Source organism: Chrysemys picta, chromosome 14 (genome assembly GCF_011386835.1).
Source record: "Chrysemys picta bellii isolate R12L10 chromosome 14, ASM1138683v2, whole genome shotgun sequence".
NCBI lineage: Eukaryota > Metazoa > Chordata > Testudines > Emydidae > Chrysemys > Chrysemys picta.
The window spans coordinates 36,070,664-36,091,855 of record NC_088804.1 but is presented as its reverse complement, the minus strand read 5'-3'; the positions used below and the strand labels follow the sequence as shown (position 1 = coordinate 36,091,855).

At 40.1% G+C, this 21,192-nt stretch overlaps 1 protein-coding gene across 1 annotated transcript in view; it reads right to left on the bottom strand.

Annotated features, from left to right (window-relative positions):
* The window catches only part of CDH13 (cadherin 13), a 752,462-nt gene that overhangs the window by 83,721 nt on the left and 647,549 nt on the right, over positions 1 to 21,192 (bottom strand). Inside the window, exons 9-10 of the mRNA XM_005292303.5 lie at positions 3,642 to 3,824; positions 2,964 to 3,217 (exon numbers count right to left, since the gene is read on the bottom strand). Coding sequence (XP_005292360.1) covers positions 2,964 to 3,217; positions 3,642 to 3,824 — 437 coding nt within the window. The remainder of the gene's footprint in view (positions 1 to 2,963; positions 3,218 to 3,641; positions 3,825 to 21,192) is intronic.

Below are 21,192 nucleotides of genomic sequence, written 5' to 3'. Positions count from 1 at the left end.
GCAAGGGGTATGGGGAATAAACAGGAAGAACTGGAAGGCTTAGTACACAAGTTAAATTGTAACTTAATTGGCATCACTGAGACTTGAAGGGGGTAAACCTCATAAGTGGAATATTTCTATAGAGCAGTATTGCTTGGTCAGGAAGGACAGGAAGGGGAAAAAAGAGGAAGTGTTGCTTTATACATCAAGAATATATACAGTTGTTCTGAGGTCCAGAGGAGGTGAAAGGCCGACCAGTTAAATATCTCTGGGTGAAGATTAATGGGGAAACGAAACATGGTAGGGATCTATTTGAGACCATCAAATCAGGAGGAGGAGGTAGATGCGGCATTTCTAGAACAAATAACAAACAACCAAATTTGGTAAGTAATGAGGGGTGGGGGCATTAACTACTCAGACATCTGTTGGATAAGTAATACAGCAAAACACAAAATCTTCAGTAAGTTCTTGGAAAGTATTGGGGACAACTTATTGTTTCAGAAGGTGGAGGAAGTAACCAAGGACAGCCTTTTAAGACTTGATTCTGACAAACAGGGATACTGGCTGTGAATCTGATCATGGAAGGCCGTTTAAATGAAAGTGATCATGAAATGATAGATTTCACGATTTTGAGGAAAGGAAGAAGTAAGAACAGCACAATAAGGAAAATGGACTTCAAAAAAGCAGACTTGAACAAACTCAGAGAACATGTAGGTAAGTCCCATATCTAAGGGAGCATATCTAAGGGGAAAAAATAGTTCAGTTTTGCAAAGAGACAATATTGAAGGCAGAACAGGAAACAATCTTCATGTGAAGGAAAGGCAGGAAGAATAGGAAGAAATGAATATTGCTCGATCAGGAGCTTTTGAATAACTTGAAAATCAAAAAGAAATCTTACAAAAAGTGGAAATATGGACAATTTACTTTGGATGAATACAAAAGAATAGCACAAGCATGTAGGGAAAAAATCAGAAAGGCCAAGACACAAAATGAGTTACATCTAACAAGGGACATAAAAAGCAATAAGAATTTGTTCTAGAAATACACTAGGAGCAAGAAAAAGACAAAGAAAAGTGTAGGTCCACTACTTAGGGGGAAGAAGAGCTAATAACAAGTAAAGGCTGAGGTGCCTAAGGCCTATTGTGCTTCAGTCTTCATTAAAAAAGTTAATTGTGACCAGATGCTCAACATAATTAATATTAACAACAAGAGGGAAGGAATGCAAGCCAAAATAGGGAAACAGCAGGTTAAAGAGTATTTAGATAAGTCAGATGTATTCAAGTCGGCAGGGCCTGACGAAATTCACCCTGGGATGCATTAAGGAACTAATTGAAGCATTCTTGCAACCATTATAAATTATCTTCAGGAAGCCATGGAGGACAGGTGAGGTCCCAGAGGACTGGAGAAGAGCAAATATAGTACCCATCTTTTAAAAAGGGAACACAGAGGACCCGAGGAATTGTAGATTAGTGTTGATTGGTTCACTGTCAAACTGGGACAGCAAATCTTGTGGGCTCCCTTGGGTGTCTGTCCTGGGTCTGGTACTATTTAATATTTTAATTAATGACTTGGATAATTGAGTGGAGAGTGTGCTTACAAAATTTATGGATGACACCAAGCTGGGAGGAGTTGCAAGCACTTTGGATGATAGGATAAGAATGAAAATGGACGTTGGTAAACTGGACAATTGGTATGAATGAAATTCAGTCAATACAAGTGCAAAGTACTGCATTTAGGAAGGAAAAATCAAATGCACAACTACAAAATGGAGAATAACTGGATAGGTGATATTACTGCTGAAAAGGATCTTGGGGGTTATAGAGAATCACAAATTGAATATGAATCAACAATGTGATGCAGTTGCAAAGAAGGTTAATATAATTCTGGGGTGTATTAACAGGAGTGTTGTATGTAAGACAAGGAAGGTAGTTGTCCCATTCTACTCAGCACTGCTTAGGTCTCACATGGAGTATTGTGTCCAATTCTGGGTGCCACACTTTAGGCAAGATATGGACAAATTGGAGAGAATCCAGAGGAAAGCAACAAAACTGATAAAAAGTTTAGAAAACCTAACCTATGAGAAAAGTTAAAGGCTGTTATAAAGAGGACGGTGACCAGTTGTTCTCCATGTCCACCAAAGGTAAGACAAGAAGTCATGATCTCAATCTGCAGCAAGAGAGGTTTAGACTGGATATTGAGAAAAACTTTCTAACTTTAAAGATAGTTAAGTCTTGGGATAGGCTTCCTGGCAGGTTGTGGGATTCCTGTCATTGAAAATTTTCAAGAACAATTTAGGCAAACACCCGTTGGGGTAGTTTAGGTTTATTTGGTCCTGTGTCAGTGCGGAGGGCTAGACTAGATGACCTCTCAAGTTCCCTTCCAGCCCCCCATTTCTGTGAGTCTATGATCCTTGCATTTCTCTTAGTTGGCCTTTATCCAGAAGTAAGTTTATTATTAGATGCCATTGCTTAGTTGAGGAGCATTTATTATCCCTGTAGCCCTTGAATCTCAGTGGGTAATAATTACTTCATTAAAGACGTTAGAAATAAATATAAGCCTGGTTCATCCATCTGAAAAACAGAGAAATTATTCTCATAAACTAGTTTAAAATTAAAAACAACAACAACAGTTTTCTTGTGATCTCCTGGGCAGGGGTGGGGTGAGGAGGGGGGGAAGGAATTAGAAGCAGGTTACAAATCATTCTAAGAACTCTGTATCGTAACTATTTCACTCCACCGCTTGTGGCACTGAATTGTTCTATTGCAGTAACTTATAACATGGAAAACTATTGTCACCTGCCTCATGTAGTTCTTTGTCTTCCTGATAATGAAGCTCTTTATTATGAAAAAGAAAATCCTCACTCCTTATAATCCAGATCCCAAATGAATTTAATTGAATGTGGTACAAAGAGCCAAGCTCTACAGGCACAACAGACATTTGTATTCACTTTTTGGTAGACTTAGAGTAAAGAATATTTCACTCACCCAATAGTCTGGTGTTGCAAGATATCTGGATCTGTGGCGCTTACTGTTAACACAACACTGCCTATGGGGATGTTTTCTTGTTTGGTCACTGTCATTGGGTCTGGGTGGAAAACAGGGCCTTCGTTTACATCCAGAACAGTGATCTGAACTGTTGCTGTAGAACTGCGCCCGTAGGCTATGTCTGGAACCAGCGGGTCTTCATTTTCTACTTTGATCAGCAGTGTGTGGAATGCTGAGATCTCGTAGTCTAAAGGCTGGAAGACATGTCAAGAAATCAGAGTACCAGATGCAAAGAGCACGTATAACATTCACCCAAGCTTGTAAGTGACAGAATTAGCCACAAAGGGACAGCGCCTCCATCACCATCATTGGCTACATCCTGCTGGCTGGTCCAAGTTCAGCACCAGACAAGCTGTGTTGTCTCCGTCTCATTCTCTGTGTATATATAGCCCCACGACAAAACCACACCATGTACTCTAGCATAGTAGCAGGGTTACTAGCTTCCAGTAAGCAGGATCCAGCAGGGTTATTGTAACACAAAAGGAATGACATGTATTCCCTAAACTGAACTGCAAGCCAACAAAATACTTTCGACTAGCTAATTTCAGTACTTGGTCCTTTTCATGTGTAATGCACCTCACAGTAATCATCAATTATACAAAAGCAAATTGTCCTTACTTTGACAACAGAGAGCATTCCCTCATTTGTCTTTGGATTGGTATGGATTTCAAAACTCTGTCCTGGGTTTCCATTGATAACAGTATACACAGCTCTCCAGGCGCCTGTTGCTGGATCATCGCGGTCTTCAACAGATAAATTCACCATCACTCCTGTGACTCCTTCCTTTACTGTGGCGTGGAACTAAAACAATAATTGTTATTAGTATTATTAACAATAATAATAGTTACTATTTTCTAGTAATGACCACACACATGTTTTTTTGTTCAAGCCAGCATTAATTATTTACATCAGGAGAAAGATGTAATACTTGAGTGAAACTGAATTTCATAGTCCATAAATAATACATTCCCAGAGCATGAAGAGTAAGGTACTGTATTACTACTGCACTGCCTCTGTTCTTGATAGATTGTAGATAAGTAACAATGTGATAGAAAACATCCTTTGAAAGCACTTGACTGAGAAGAAAAGAAAATCATCTAGTAACTTCAGTTAATGCCCTACAGATAACACACAGAGGTGCGGAAGTGCACAACTACTGGAAAAAGAAATATTCAGAACTGAGAAAGCAAAAGGGTGGATGGAACACGATTCATTCTTCTTTTAAGATTCTTGCCTTTTGATTTTTTACAAAGTTCCCCTCTTTTAACTGCTCATTACAGTGTCATAAATAAATAAAATATTTGACTTGTGTCCCAGTCCTGCTTTTTCCCTGATGAGTTTCTCTGGGATAGAATAATTGTGGTTCATTTTACTACGTAGTTCCCATAACTATCATGCATTACATTCTCTTTTCAGAGGGAAGAACTGTCATTATGGGAAGTTTGCAGCCATTTTACAGGTCAATTAACCAAATCTTACCTGGGTAATCTACAACTTGATTATGGTCCAGTCAAACTGTATATGAACGCTATACTCACTTAGCAGGAGTATATTAGGTAAACATTGCAGATGAACATGAATTTCAGACACAATAACATTTCTCACTTCTAAAGCACTGGCAGCTGAAGCACTTTATATTAATTAATGTAATGAATACATCTCTCCATGATCTTGTGGTGGGGAAGAATTTTGATATATCCATTTTATGGATGGATAAACTGAGGCTCAGAGAGACTCAAGGCCCAATCTTGAGAAGTACAGATCACCTGCAGTTCAAATTTAGATCATTAGGAGCTGGGAGATCTCAGCATCTCTCCCGGGACGGCGAACCGTGGCCAGTGGGGGCCGCGATCGGCCGAACCTGCCGTGTCAGCAGGTAAATAAACTGGCCCGGGCCGCTAGGGTGCTTACCCTGGCGAGCCGTGTGCCAAATGTTGCCAACCCCTGCCCTAACTGGTTTGCCTGTGGCTGCTTTGTCAGTGGCAATACTGTTTTTTATTCCCAGGTACAAAATTCATCCATTATGCCACTCTAGCAGTGTCAATACTTTTGCCCAAGGAGTAGTGATGAGGAGTCCTTTGCTCTATCTTATCAACCTCACCCCCCCATAATAACAGAACACTTTGAGAGGTTACAGGGATTTCCAAATATTACCCAAGACAGAAGATCTAAACTATAATCTTATTACAATATAGACTTTGCAATCTGGTTACTTGTAGGTACAATTTGATCCCCAATACTAAAATATAGGGGAGGCAACTGTGTCTTTTTCTGTCTTCAGTGTCTTCTTTTTCATTTTTTTCCAACAGACTTGACTTAGGTTCTCAAGCCCTTTTTGAATTTATCTGGAGAATCTGAGTGCATGCATTAAAATTCATTTATTTCAAGCTCTTCAGCTTCAGACTTGATTTTCTAAGAAGGGCAACATTATTGATTGTCTGTTTCTATCGTCTTCAATACAGTTGGCAAGAAATTTAAAGGTTCTTTTGATTTTGGGAGTTAATACATAGCTTGTTATTGAGCTTCGGTTCAGGCAGATCATTAAGCTCATTTACAGCTTAATTAACCTGAAATAATATTTTAACAATATGTTAACTTGACTTCAAATGGATCAAAAGAAAATACAATATTTTTAAGAACCTCAGATATAATGGAGCAATGGTTATCAAGAAGCTGCTCCACTCCACATAGAAAAGTGCTGTAACTTATAAAGCACACTTGTTCGGGTCTCATGTTTTGAATGAATCCACCATTTCTTGTAGCATTTAGGGCCTGAATCTCAGAGGTGCTAAGCACCTGTAACTTCTGTTAAAATCAGCTTTCCAAGTTCAGTCGCATGACTGATTTGTTGAATTAGCAAATTCAGTAGTGAGCCCTCTCCAGTCTGTTAACAGTTTAAGTTCTGCAGCCCTGCAAAGTTTATCGGATGTTGACCCAGGAACAATGAGAAACATACCCTACAGTATGGTTAAATGTGGAGGTCTGAACTTTATTTACAACTATTAACAAACTGGGTAGCCACAACCTCACACTACCCAGTGGAGTTGTTCCAGTACAGACCTCAACTAGCACACCAATGGCCCCAGGGGCAGCAAACATGAGGGTGAGTGCGACGGCCATGCCCCCTCTACACCCTCAGGCCTACCCAGGGATCCTGACTGGAAGCAAGAGTCCTGCCCAGCCTCCCTCCTCCACACCAGAGATAAGATGAAGCCAGCAATAGGCTATGCAAGACATGGAGGCATACCCTCTCACCATGCATAGTTGTACTCAGGATCAATGCCCAGGCAGTCTATTGCTTCACAGGGACCTAAACCAGACCATTTTCTAACCTAATATCACACTGCCTCATGATTTCTTAGAGGTGGGTCTCAACTGGCACCAGACTATAAACCTGAGGGTGTGTGTCAACACCATGGGCCCATTACACACTCAGGACTGTCAGGGCACCCTGCCTGAAAACCAGCATCCCAGCCCACTTCCTTCCTTCATGCTGGAGATAGCACAGATAACATGAGGGTGCTCTAAGGTGTGCAAGACATTGGTGCAGATGCCCTCACCATGGATGGCGGTGCCCATGGCCACTGTACTGGGAAGCCAAAAATAGCTACTTGCCTAGGCAGCAAACAGCAGCCACCTTCCTTCCCCTTCAGTTTCCCCCTCCTATTATCATCCACCACTGACCAATGGCAGCAGCAGTGAGCAAGAGAGTCTCCAGTGCCAGCATACAATAGCTTTTCCCTTCCTTGAGTCCTGCAGTATAGAGGGTGGGGAGAAGAGAAAGGGAAAGAAGCAACCGCCCCATACACATATTGAAGGCAAGGGGGGGAGGAGGGGGAGAAGAAGAGGATGCATGTGGCACACGGCCCTAATTGTTCCTAGTTGGGTTTTCATGCCCCCGCTCCCACTCTCAAGGTGCTTCCACTTCTTCCAGCCCCACTGCAGCCACAACTCAGGAGCAAGATGAGCATTTACTATTATTGACATTTTTTACTTAAAAAAAAAGATCAGCAGATTCCATATTTTAAGCTTTTTCTCAGTCTTGGCTCTGTACAATTACTAGACATGCACTGCAAAGACCAGATGTTCAAAGGTGTTCAGGACCCAACACCTCCCATTTAGACACCTAAATAGGGGGCTAAATTTCAGGAGAGCTCAGCTCCTATTTAAGCCCCTAGGCCATGATCCTGCACCATTAAAATCAATGGGAGCTTTGCCATTGACAACAACAAAGGCAGGGTCAAGGCCCAATGGAGGGATTGGGACTCATGCTCCTAATTCACATAGGTGTTTTTGAAAATGCCACCCCTCAATCAAGTGGACAGATTTTTCATATGCACTCAGTACTCCCCTGCAGCTCCCATCAAGAATACCAAGAGCTGCCGGGTGCTGAGCAATTTGAAAACGTGGTCACGTTTCATTAGGTGCCTAATTCGGAGCTGAGTCCTTTTGAAGATCTAGCCCTTAAGGTAAATAAAGAAGAACAACCCAGTTATGATGCTGGACTCTGATGGAAAAGCTGGCGGAGATTCTTAGGTTTTTCAGCCAGTTCACAGAACACGGAAGTCGGTTTAAGGACATTTGATTTAACAATATCTTAACTGAGAATGGTTCTCTTATGTACTCGGCAGTCTTGCCTACTCCTTTTTCAGGCAGAACTCCCAGTGGCTTCAATGACAGTGAGTTAGCAATTCAGAAAAGGGCACTTAGACCTGGTGTGGCCAGAAACCTTCAGAGCTTATGATACCAGCCGGTCAAGTAACTGAAACTCCTCTGGGAAAGACAACAATGTAAACCTGATAACGCCAACCTTCAAGTTACATTAACCTAGGTGTCCTGCAGTTTACAAGCACTTCAGATGACCATCAAAGCAAGTGACTATTTGAAGCTGCTTAGAGTTTGGAATGTTAGGGCTTGTCTACATGGGGAAGTTAAGACACAGTAAGCTAGGGTGTGAATTTAAAGCACTTTAGCTGCTCCAGACTCACTCCCTGTTAGGACACTGACTGTGCACTAAAATGTTCCTCTAGGCAAATTAGTTTAGCACACTTCCAAAGTGCACTAAGCTAATGTGCTCAAAGGTACTCTTAGTGCGCAGTAAGAGTGTTCACATGGGGTGTTAGTGCGGAGTAGCTACATGCACCAGCTAGTGCCCATCAGCTGCTGTGGGTTTTTCCCCATGTAAAAGAGCTCTTAGGCCTGGTCTACACTGGGGGAGGGGGGAGATCGATCTAAGTTACGCAACTTCAGCTACGTGAATAATGTAGCTGAAGTCGACATACTTAGATCTACTTACCACGGTGTCTTCACTACAGTGAATCAACTGCTGCCGCTCCCCCGTCAACTCTGCTTGCACCTCTTGCTGAGCTGGAGTTCAGGAGTCGACAGGAGAGCGCTCGGGGATCGAATTATGGCATCTAGACTAGACATCATAAATCAATCCCCGCTGGATCGATCGCTGCCCGCCAATCCGGCTGGTAGTGAAGACATACTCTTAGAATAAATCCAGGGGAGATGGATTAGGAAGCAAAGTGATCAAATGTGCATGATAAATGATCACATTGGCTCTGCAAGTTAGTACATGGATAATATGAAAAAACTCTTATCACTCATATGAAAGTGTGAAAGAAGGAGAAGAGAGAGAGAGAGAGAGAAATTCTTACTATGGACAAAAAATACAGTATATGTTATATGGAGGACAACCTCTGGTGTCATTCTAGTCTGGAGGGCCCTTTTATACACAGAACAGACTCCCCAGTAACTAGAAAAACATGTTGTAGTAAGTATCAGAGGGGTAGCCGTGTTAGTCTGAATCTGTAAAAAGCAACAGAGGGTCCTGTGGCACCTTTGAGACTAACAGAAGTATTGGGAGCATAAGCTTTCGCGGGTAAGAACCTCACTTCTTCAGATGCAAGAAGTCTTACCCACGAAAGCTTATGCTCCCAATACTTCTGTTAGTCTCAAAGGTGCCACAGGACCCTCTGTTGCTTTTTACATGTTGTAGTAACAATGGCTCCCCCTTAAAAACCAAAAGCAAAAAAAGAAGAGTTAAAAAAAAATAAACTCAGAACTCAAGCTAGTTTTGAAAATGGGGAAAGAGAGTGATAAGTTCATCATCTCTCAAAATGCAAGATTTACACTCTTACGACAGGGTGCTGAATAGGGAAAAGCTACCGCCGTGCTCTAAACCCCCCCACAGTGGCTAACACATATAATTAGATCGTGAGTTAATTGATTTTACTCATTTTAAATATCCGCATATCCCCAAAGCACCACTATAAATTAAGAACAAAATTGATGAGTTCAGAACTTTATTTAAACTGCTGCCATCAGCACCCACATTAAAAAAAAAACATCTATAAATCGAACACCTTGAGACAGATGCTTAGCTGGTGTAAGTTGCCATAGGAAGTCAATGGAGCGATCTAGGCTCATTTATTACAGATGAGGATTTGGCTCTGAAAGTTTAACTCATTCAAAAGCGTTATATGCCTTATTTCTTAGAGATGGGCTCAAACCAAACATTCAAATCTAACCCCCTTGCCCTGGAACTGGGAAGGCAGTTCTAAATTATTATAAAGGATAATGAAACAATACAATTTAAAGTTTTGGTTCCAAAGGGGAAAGGGCCTAATTTTACTGATTCGGTGCAGTTCAAGATGGGAAAAATATCAGAGGAACAACAGACCTTAGGGGAGTTTCACCATTTGGAGCTGAAATCTTAAGAGATCAGCTAATGGGACTGCAGCATCAGCAAATTTAAACACTAGCCCTTGATCAAAACTCCACCCTCTACCTTAAACGATCTGAAAATTGCCTTCTTGGCCAAAACTGTAACTTAAAGTTACTGTAATAGGTGAGATTTTATTTATGATGTGTCCATATGGTGCATAATAATAAATGCACTGGGGTACCATGGGTGACTAGCATCCAGCAATGAGTATGAGCATGAAGATATGCCCTTTGTAAGGCCGTTGAGCAAATTCTGCTTAAGACTGGGACACCAACCCAGCCCGAAGTAAAGAACTGCAATGAACAGCAAATGCAATGTGAGAAAAACGTGCTTGAATTGATGATCTGTATATTAAGGCTCATTAGGATTCCACACACTGTCGGCCCCACTCAAGAACAACCAAATTAAAACTGCAAGTCAGTTTTCATTAATCAGAGCACCATTCCAGTTGAAGGTGTTGTGTGGGTTATCGTCATGGTATTTGTTTTCCTGTCTAGATCTCATGAATGATGAAAGATGATGAGATATATTAATACACACAGCTCCATAAGAGGATGTAGAGAAAGCTCCTAGAGGGAGATCAATCCGCTATATTCCCCACCACCACCCTTTAGAACCACCTCACATCTATTCTTTCCCACAATCCCTTGTATTTAAACCACGAGTTCTAGATACGCAGGTTTTTGCAAATTAGGTTTATTAGAGTACCATATTTTATATTTTTTGTATATTTTATCTTTTTGTGTTGCTATTCAGCAGAAGCTGTGAGATGTGCATATATCGTATTTATGCATTTGTTTGTTAAGACGCTAGCAGGTTTTCTATGGCATTATGCCTAAAATACTTCCCAGAACACATGGATCTTTGGTGTGATCACACAGGTTTGCTATGTCAAAGAACCCAGCAGAGAGAATCTCATGAATGTCCATTGCTGACATTTATAGTGGAATTCACTTGGAGAGACAAGCCAGACTTTCTGGCCAATGATAATCCAAAACACCTGGCATTATGATCCCATCAGACATCCCAAGTTTGCCAGATTAGGGCCTAGATAGAAATGTTCAATTAACATATGGGTGCTTCACAAAGTGATGTCGGTGATCCATTTGATCACTTTCCCTGCTGAGTCCAATAGTGATCAAATGCCCTGGCATGGTGTTAGGGGGCACAGTGTTCAATGTAAAACAGAGGACATGACCCGCTATGACCATTAAAGATTTATTGAACTTTTCATATGAATAAGGCTGTTGTTAACCCTGTGACCTTGCCAAATTGCATCTTGGAAAATTATATTCTCCCCTCAGAACTCTCTCCTGTGTTTTTTTTTAATGACATTTACTGTCTTTAAGTGGTGTTTCAGAGTAGCAGCCGTGTTAGTCTGTATCCGCAAAAAGAACAGGAGTACTTGTGGCACCTTAGAGACTAACAAATTCATTAGAGCATAAGCTTTCGTGGGCTACAGCCCACTTCTTTGGATGCATATAGAGTGGAACATATATTGAGGAGATATATATACACACACACAGACAGCATGAACAGGTGGGAGTTGTCTTACCAACTCTGAGAGGCCAATTAAGTAAGAGAAAAAAACTTTTGAAGTGATAATCAAGATAGCCCAGTACAGACAGTTTGATAAGTGTGAGAATACTTACAAGGGAGATAGATTCAATGTTTGTAATGGCTCAGCCATTCCCAGTCCTTATTCAATCCTGAGTTGATTGTATCTAGTTTGCATATCAATTCCAGCTCAGCAGTCTCTCCTTGGAGTCTGTTTTTTTTTCTCTTACTTAATTGGCCTCTCAGAGTTGGTAAGACAACTCCCACCTGTTCATGCTCTCTGTATGTGTGTATATATATCTCCTCAATATATGTTCCACTCTATATGCATCCGAAGAAGTGGACTGTAGCCCACGAAAGCTTATGCTCTAATAAATTTGTTAGTCTCTAAGGTGCCACAAGTACTCCTGTTCTTTTTAAGAGGTGTGTAGCCTTGATTGTGCTCACACAGACAGTTGCTGTTCTTCACTCTAGACGTAGCTGTATTACCATAGTGTATTTAAAGTTCTCCTTGCAGAATTTGTACATTAATATATGAAGCACGTCGGGAACCATTTAGATGAGAGGTGCTATGAAAATGTAAGCTATTATTATAACATGACCAGGATTTGACGACGTAAACTAGATGCAATATCCTGTTAAAGAGCAGAGTGCAAAATGTAAATCACTTCAGTAGCCTTCAGTAATTTTCACTGTTTTACTGTAATAGTTCAGGCTATTGGGTACTTTATTTCTTATAAACTGATGATATTTCTTCTAGCTGCTTCCTTATTTTCTTCTTAATACAGAATATTCTCAAGGGGGATGGAAGTGATCATAGAAAATAACTGAATTGTACATTAGGAAAGATCTTCTTGAAGATATGAAATTGACCATCATCACTTTGAATGCATTTGTACTTTTTTTTTTTTTGTGCTATTAAATGGTTACAATTCCTATTGACGGCAGTAGGAATTGCAGTGCAGAATTTGTTCCCCTTTATGGAGAAACTCTGAGGCATTTTAATATTGCTGGTACCGCATATTTGAATGATGATTTAAAAGAAAAAGGAGGCTAAGATTGTAGTCTGCAAATTGTAGCAGAGGAAGGTCGATTTAATGGAAGGACTGGAGATTTAGGGGATTAAGAGAGAATGTGTCCTTGGTCGATGATCTCCTCCTGGCTATGGTAAAGGAAATGCATCCATGCTGATTTTATTGATTATGTGGAAAGTGGGCAGTGCGGGCATTTGCTGTGGACTTAGGTGATGTAATGCAATTTTTTGTTGTTGTGAAGATTATGTTTTGGAAGGAATGCCCAGAGCTTGTAAAGGGAACATCTAATGGCTGTTTTTATATACATACCAATACATATAATAACAAATCAATGAAAGAAAGAACAAACAAAAGAATATTTCTGAATGTGACCAGGGAGCAAACTTTGCCAGCTAAAATTCTAGTGTAATAAAGGTCATGTGTAAAACTACTGCCACAGTCAGTAGTTAATGTTCTGTGAACTCATAATTTCTGAATGGATTAAATTGCATCTGTTGCTTTTTAAAAACATAAATCAGCTCACCACCCCTATTTGATTTGAGCTTTGAATGGTAAGTATTGTACTTCTGAATCTATTAATAAGTATGTTGCTAGACTTAAAATGTATTAGGGCTGAGTACAGATTTGAACAGAAAATAAAATGTCAAGAAATGCACTCTTCCAAACATAGGAGATGTAATAATTTCAACATGGCTGATAAAGAACTTCAAGCTGATGATCATTCAGAACTGAAAAGGAAATTATTACTTGATGAAAGGATAATTTGCTGCTATTTTCTTTAACTCTTCACTGTGGAGTCCCAAACACAGTCACATAGTACATGTACTTGCTGCTAACACATTGATAACAAAAATAAAGTACAGGGCATTCTTGGTCTGATTCTCCTATGTGACTCCATTCCTAGAAATCAAACAGGAAAAATATTCATATCTATTATGCTAAGTATTGAGAAATATCTGTCTAGGCCATATACATTGGGTCAAATTATTCTTAAACTCTGAGCCCAGAAGAGACAATTAGGATAATCTAGTCTGACCTCCTGGCCTTTAGAACTCCACCAGCATTGAGCCACACAATTTATGGTTGAACTAGTGCATATTTTGAAAAACATCCAATTGTGAGACCTTCTCCAAGGCAGAATCCTTGGGATAGATGAGAAAAAGAAACTGAATAGTAAGATAAGAAGCCTAAGCATCCTATCTAATATCGTGTCACTTTTTGCACTGACAGTACCTCTGAACTGTTAAAGAACCAATTTCCCCGTGAAGATGGTTATTCACAGTGCCAACTTGCAGCTGATCACAATCCGTGCTGCCAACAGCAGATGTTTCAACAGTGGTTAAGCCTCTTCCTGTGGTCCTTGGCGAGCACCATACATGCATCAGAACATCTTGTATCTCTAGAATATTTTAGCAATGAAACGTAATCAATTCCCCAAACTTCTGGCATTTCAGAGTGTGCCAGCTCGTGGGTGAGATGCCCTAGATTTACAAGCTCCTCCAGCAGAGATATGTATGAAGTTGGCCCATTCTGAAAACTCTTTTTTGGAGTCAGTTAAGAACTATGGAAAGTTTCATAGTGTGCCAGGAGGTACAGATGGAAGGAGGTAGCTTTATGTGCAATAATACAAAATCTGTTTGAATTTTGAAACAAACTTCTAGCCAGTATCCATTTTCTAGGGGAAGTGGGAGGTAAAAGGGAGGGAAATTCTGGCCAGAGGTACAGTATTTCACACTGTCTGCACATAACAACTCTTCCAGGCAAGCCGAAGACTCTCTTTTCTCAAACTGATGAATAAAGTCTATCATATGCAGAATCTCAGAGAGGAAGTACATGAGTTTCCATCAAACTATCTGTCATATCTCCTGTTTGTGCAGCATTCACTGAATGGAAATTGCAGTGGTATATCAAAGTGCCGTAATATAAGGAGAATCATTTAAGGATTACAGTAGGAGAACTTTCATGATTAGTTATTTCTTTCTTTTTCTATTCTTTTCCTCTTATGGGAAGGTACTTTTTATCATATTGCCAACATTCTGAAGAACGCAGTGCTATCATTACATTAATAGGGACAATTGGACTATGGGTTTGCAACTCTATCAGCACAAAAAGACTCCCTTCCCAAGGTCAAAAAGGAGAAGCAATAATAGATGTAATGGAATCTCACCGACCTTGTGACTTCAGAATGATGCGAGCCTTCTTGTATGGCATTGTGAAGGCAGTGTTCAAAGCAGAGTTTGCAAGGAGTTCTCTTGCAGATGGTGCATGCACAAGGTGAAAGTGTGTGTGAATTAAATGTCGACTGGGAAGTGCTGTGATGGGGAGTGACTGAAGCATGGAGTGAATGGATGTACTATCTGAGGTTGAGTAAAAGAGAGGTAGGTCAGGAAGAAAGTAAAGATATGCTAAATGGAGTCTCTCTTTTCTGTTTTAAGGGAACCTATATTCTCCATACCCCGTTGTCCAGCTCCTTTCTTAGATGCTCATTTCATCTGTACTTGAAAGAAAAGTATATAGTGAAAAAGGAAAACTAAACATCTGCTTTCAGAGTGACTTTTGTGGTACTGTTTCTTCTTTGCAATGTCTGTAGAGGGAGCATTCAATGCACTTTCATCTTCTTGCCTGTAATTTACATTTTCTTAACAGTGCGTTCAGAAGGCACACAGCCTAATAGAACACAATCATTCCTTTTTCCATCACTTATCCTGCACACGTTTTGATGTGGATGGAGAAATAATCACTTGAGTGCTTATAAATAAATATGAACAAAGAGCATATATCCAGAATGACATAATGTCTTACATAATTTCATGTCAAAATCTATCTAAAACTATCCACCATACTACAGATACTTGTAGACCTAAGTACCAAAGCACTGACGAGGCTCCTTATCTCTCTCAGTTTAATACGATAGCCAATATCTACACATTGCTGAGAATAAAAGGGGATGTTATACTTGTAGGTCAGGGTGACAAGCATTAGAAAGACCCTGAGGCCTAGCCAAAACCTATTTGCATCAATGAGGGTGGTGGGTGTGGGTGTGTCCTCTGTTCACAGGCCTCAATGTACATTAGGTCTAGTTTTGGGTTTAGCGTGCGGGTGGTGTCGGTGGCCTGTGATACACAGGAGGTTAAGCTAGATAATCTGGTGGTCATTTCTGGCCTTAAACTCTATGACACTGGATCAGGACTTGTATGAAGAAAACTTGCTTACTAAACAGTTATACTAGTCCTCCTTTTGAATGGTTCTTCCCTTTCTTCATCTGTAAATCTCTCTTTATTCTTAGTATTTATGTAAACTATTAATAACAAACACATCCCCACAGGTAAGTACATTCTGAACCTTTCCCAAGCAAAACCATGCAAGTAACCCCATTAATAAATATTTTGTATCCTAAGGCACAGATCCATATGAAGCACTTCCAACTGAGCCTGCCAGTTCTATGGCAAATAATGTTAAGGCACAATAAACATCACTTAATTTCTGTATGTAGCTATATGACACGCTGCAGCCAGCAGTTCTTTCTCCCTTTGGAAGTGAGAATACTGCTGCATTAGCAGGTAGGCAGAAAACGATGCCAGTTCTTGCCTCCGAATAAGCTCATAACGAGAGAGGTGAAACACGAGGAATGATTTCAATGGAGCTACAAACCCCAATAGGAAAATCCAAATCTATTTGACGTTAGAACAAAATCTTTTTTAATCTGGCTAATGCGGCTTTTGTGCTGATGCTGATCGGTACATTTATTACTGAACAGTGGGATGTTTGAAAGCACAGACACCTGACTCCAACTCTTCCTAAGAAAGCAATAATTTTCAGGTGTTCGGCTTGGTGGTTAATACATAGATATATAATTTTCAGCAAATTAAGCAGTGTTTTATCAGTCTTGTGATCTTTAGGATTTATAATCAAACCTTGATGACATCCTGATTAATGCTGGTGTAGGCTCTCTGAACCCTACAGTGTTGCTGATCATTTGGAGCTTAGCTCGTGCCAAGATAATTAGCCTCCTGATTATTCTAAGTAACCAGGGGTCAAAGGTTAGCTAGCACCACAGAGCACATTTAATTCAATCAATTTACTTAGTGAAGCAGTTAGAGAAATGTATTTCTACCACTGCATTAGGAATTTTTTTTTCTGAATTCCTATGCTTTGGCTGATGAGCATTTTAGCTTAATTTCTAATTTGATATTCTAGTGGGGTTTTCAGCTTCAATTACGCATGATATTTTCACTCATAAAACCAGGAGCTTCTGTGTGGGGAGGAGAAGGAACTGTCTCACTGAGAGACAAAAAAGCAATTGCTATTAAGGTTGTGTTTTTTCTGCTAGCACATTCTAGAATGGGCTTGGAAAGAATCCTGCTGGACATTGTATGTGAGTGTGTTTCATTGTTTGTTGAGTCTAATTTTAGATGTCTCTCAAGCCAAGGGCGTTTGACCAATAACCTAGGGACACATGCTATTCCATGGCAGCAGGTTTCAGAAATCTTGGCAGTTTAGTTCATGTTCAGAGGTGGGCTTGGGTAGTTTACTAACTGCTCCGGTATTGTAGTGCTAAGTGAACATCTTTTATCCCAACTTTTTTTTCACAGAGAAATACAGATTTGGGCCAGCCAAAATATTTAGCTAATCTGTATTGATATTGGAGAATTATTTTGGTCAAAAGGAAAACATCACTGGGAAATGTCAAACATTTTGACATGTCTATTTTTAGGAATAGATTCAGGTATCATTCACAAAACCAGTCAGTGACCTTTTACCCAATATTCTAGTGGTTACGATACTTACCTAGGATGCAGGAGACCCAAGTTCAAATCCCCACCCTGGATCAGGACCCTGAACGCAGGTCTCCACCTCCCAGGTGAGTGCCCTAACAACCAGACTAGTGGGGGATGGGCCTCCCTCAGTCTCCTCTTTGTACGAATAAGTAAGTGTCCATCGGACTAGCGACTGGAGCCCAGGTCTCCCCTCCAACAGGTGAATGCCCTAACTACCAGGCTAGAGGGTTATTCTCACTCAATGGCTCATGCCCAATGATTATTTCATCCACACTTTTGTTTGATTTGTTGTTGTTGTTTTTTGATTTTTCAGAATTGCCAGAGAACTGAAAAATCAAGTTCATCACTCAGCTCTACAGCAAGGTGATTGGGAGTGCCATGTTGCAGCAAGTTCTATGTTTGGGATGAAATGTAGAACACATCCCCTGACTACTTCTGGTCCACAAGGGTTCCATGGCACTTCTTATAAGAATAGGAAGCAGTTTTGCTCAATTCTATCTGGATAATTTTCCATTTTGACTAGACAAAATTCACATCCGTCAATGTATCAGGTATTCTCCATTTCTTGTTCCTTAACTGTTGGAGAGTATTGCTTCTGTCATTACACCAACCTGTTACTGCCACCCCTGAGATGGACTGAATTTTAGTCGTGAGAGATGAGTATCTATAATAAATAGATATCACAGATAGCAAGAAAGATGTAGGACCTAATTTTCCCCAACTGATGCTGGCTTCTTCCCCCATGAATCAAGGTACAGGGACCCTGACATGTAAAATCGCACCATTTGGGATGCTCAGTGTATCTGTAATGTCCTCTGTCTGCTAAGAGGGCCTAACAGTTTCAGTACTGCCCTGAAAAGGGTACTTCTGGTTGGGGATCTGTTGTGGCCAGGACAACTTGGAGATGTTCTCAATAGGGAATGTCCTTAGAAGCCTCTACTAGCAAGACTCCTATGGAAATTAAAACTACCGCCCTTGGTGGAACCCCAAAGGTTGGGGGGCAGTGGAATCATTGTCCCCCTCCTTGGAAATAAATTCCTCTCTTCCTCCAGTTGCAGAGTTGTAATTTACACTACCTTACGTCAATGAAAATTAATCTGGCACACAATCTGTACACTGCTTTGGGGTCCATTGGGATGAAAAGTGCTATCTATATATGTGTAAAATATTCTTCTAATGAAGGTCACCCTGAAGTGACTATTTGTTTGATGGGTCTCAACCTAGACGCCTGTGGGTATCTTCCCTCAGTACAAAATTTGACACAGATGTCAGATTCTCTCAGCTCAAGAGAAGTCCAGAACAGGAACTGCAGGGTAACTCCAGGTCAGGAGTTAGGTGCATTAGAAGCAATATGTGAAGAACACTGCCAAGGCTGCCGAGTGCCTGCCTATGCTATGTAGGTCACTAGCCAGTGCTAACAGTCTCACGCTTTCATGAACATGAAATTCCCTCAGCCTGTTTATAGAACGAAAACCAAGAAAACCACCTATACATAATATCATTAAACACTGAGTGTTATCTACAGAAGAAAAAAACACAAGACCAACAAAAACCCTACAAAAACAGAAAGCTACTGCACATACAATTCTCCTCCAGGAGAGATGAGAGAAAGAAAAACCATACTTGATAGATGTTAGTTATGTCACAATGTACAACTGCAAGGCACTCCGGTATTGTGGCAATGGTACCCACAATATAAGAACATATACAAACTAGAATAGGACCCCATAATAATAAACCTTTTCACAATTGTATAGCATCGTTCACAAGGTTCGACTTTATGAATGATCATCGGTGTATTGTCTTTAATTAAGCTTGTAGCTTGAACGCTGAGAAAGAAAAAGGCTCCATGCCAATGAATAAATAAATAGAACTGAACCACAAAATGTGGATCCAGGTTTCAGGTCCTCCTCCCCCGCCCCCAGTTCAGCAGTGTTCTGACCTGGGGTTTTGGTTCTGTCCATTATAGAAATAGGGATCGACTGCAAAAAGCACATTTGCTTTTCCAGCTGCAGAAGAAAGATGACATATAAGAAAGTTATATTTTCAACATTTCCTTTCTTAGCTGAAAGTATACTTTACTGCCATGACAATGCAAAGGGCAAAAAACATGTCAAGCATGGATTGAAAGGGAGTGGGCGTGAGATAGTCAAACAATCATGCTGGGACAGACTATGAGGGGCCACTGCAATGGGGGGGGGGGGGGAAGAAGTAGCTTGTGTCTCTGACACATAATTCAGCCACAGTTACAGTCCCTATGTTCTAGCCAAGAAATAGGTTATTTTTATCCCTTTGTTGCTAAGATTTATGAAGTTCTGAATACCTCTATTTGTTTATCTCATACATACAAGACACCCACCACTATGGTGTCTGGGTGCATTTATACACTCACTCTGGATGAATTAATATTTCAAAATACAAGGAGTAGATGATTTATCTTCTCTTGTAGACCAGAACTCTAAATAGAACACATAAAGAGAGACTTGGCCATTTAACGGAGTGTCCAGAATTTCATATATTGCATGGCTGGGTTTTTTTTTTTTTCAGCAAAGCACTTACACATGTGCATCACTTTTAGCACATGCTTAGCCCCACTGACTTTAATGGGCTTATGTTTAAACAGATGGATCAAGGCCTATCTTATGGGACAGACTGCCGCACTGTCTCCATTATCCACAGACTACCAATCAACTGAAAGGGAATTCTGGATGGAAAGTGATTATTGCACATGTGTAAAATTCATTTTCTCAAGGAAATTGTGCTCATTTTTATGTGTTCCTTTAAAAACAACAAAAACCACTAGGTGATGTTCCTAACCTCTCCTGCAAAGCTGTGTTTAAATTACAGAACAGTTACAAAGTGAACAAAGCAGATTGTTTCACATTCTGTACTCCTTTGGCCTTGCCAAAATGATTTTTATAAAATTAAAAAAAAAAATGTTCACAGGCCGAGAACTCTGATATAACTTGCAGCCTGTAGCACATTTTTACTGCTCTCTTGCAACATAAACCCTTAGAAATAGGATTTGCAATGGAAATGCGGCCAGAACCTCAGGGGCACATTGTGAACAAGTACAAAATGTTGCCTGCAAACCTTGCCAAACAAGTAAGACTGATGATATATTGATAGTAAATGGTCTGGAATTTTTATACTAATTTTTCCCATGGCAATGGATTTGTTTAATGCTCTTCATGACTATGATTTTTAGTTCTTGAATCTGTGCGTCATCTTGTTTTGTTTGTTTATTGCTTCAGTGAAGCACCTACAATGGCAGTGCAATCTGGTGCTATATAAATAACAAGCATCATTAATTGTTGAGGCCAATCAAAAATGCTCCTATTAATCGCAAATTTAGTTACAAAGATTAATATCTATGCCATCACCACATTATGGTACATCATTTGCCTCTTCCTGAGTTTCCCCAAAATTGGCCTCTATGGAAACAAACTTGCCATTAATTGTATACCCTTTGCTGTCATTACAGGTGTCAAAAGTTTAAATGCAGTTGTGTACCACCTCATTCTGTCAGAGAGAACATAATCTCATATGACTCAACTTCTCAGCCTTGAACATGGGTGGCAGGGAGATTTCCAGTTGGATCCTGGGTGTTCTGTTGCCTGGCTTTTGCTGAATAGCCTTGAAGAGATGGGGTTTAAACTATGTCAAGGATATTAGTCTGAAGTGAATGAAGTGAAGAGTACACTCCTCGTTTATATCCCCAGAGTGATAAATGCGAGAGCATAATTTTTTTTCTAAAGCAAAGAAAATGGGAAACCAACAAGGATTTTAGACACATGAGAAATAGCTTATGAATTTAGATGATAGTTCAGCAGAAATAAATTGTACATCTGTTCATTCGTTTTAATAAAGTGGGGGAATGACATGCTGCTGCAGCCCTTTGCAATTTTTAAATTATGATCCTATAATAGTACCATTAACATTTGTAATGCAGCCCATACGCTATGAATTTTAGAAAAAAAAATAAATTCATGGAAGAAGAGAGCATCCATCTACAGTTTGGCCTTTTGGCAATTAGAAGGGAAAACTCAGTGTCTTTTGACCTATTG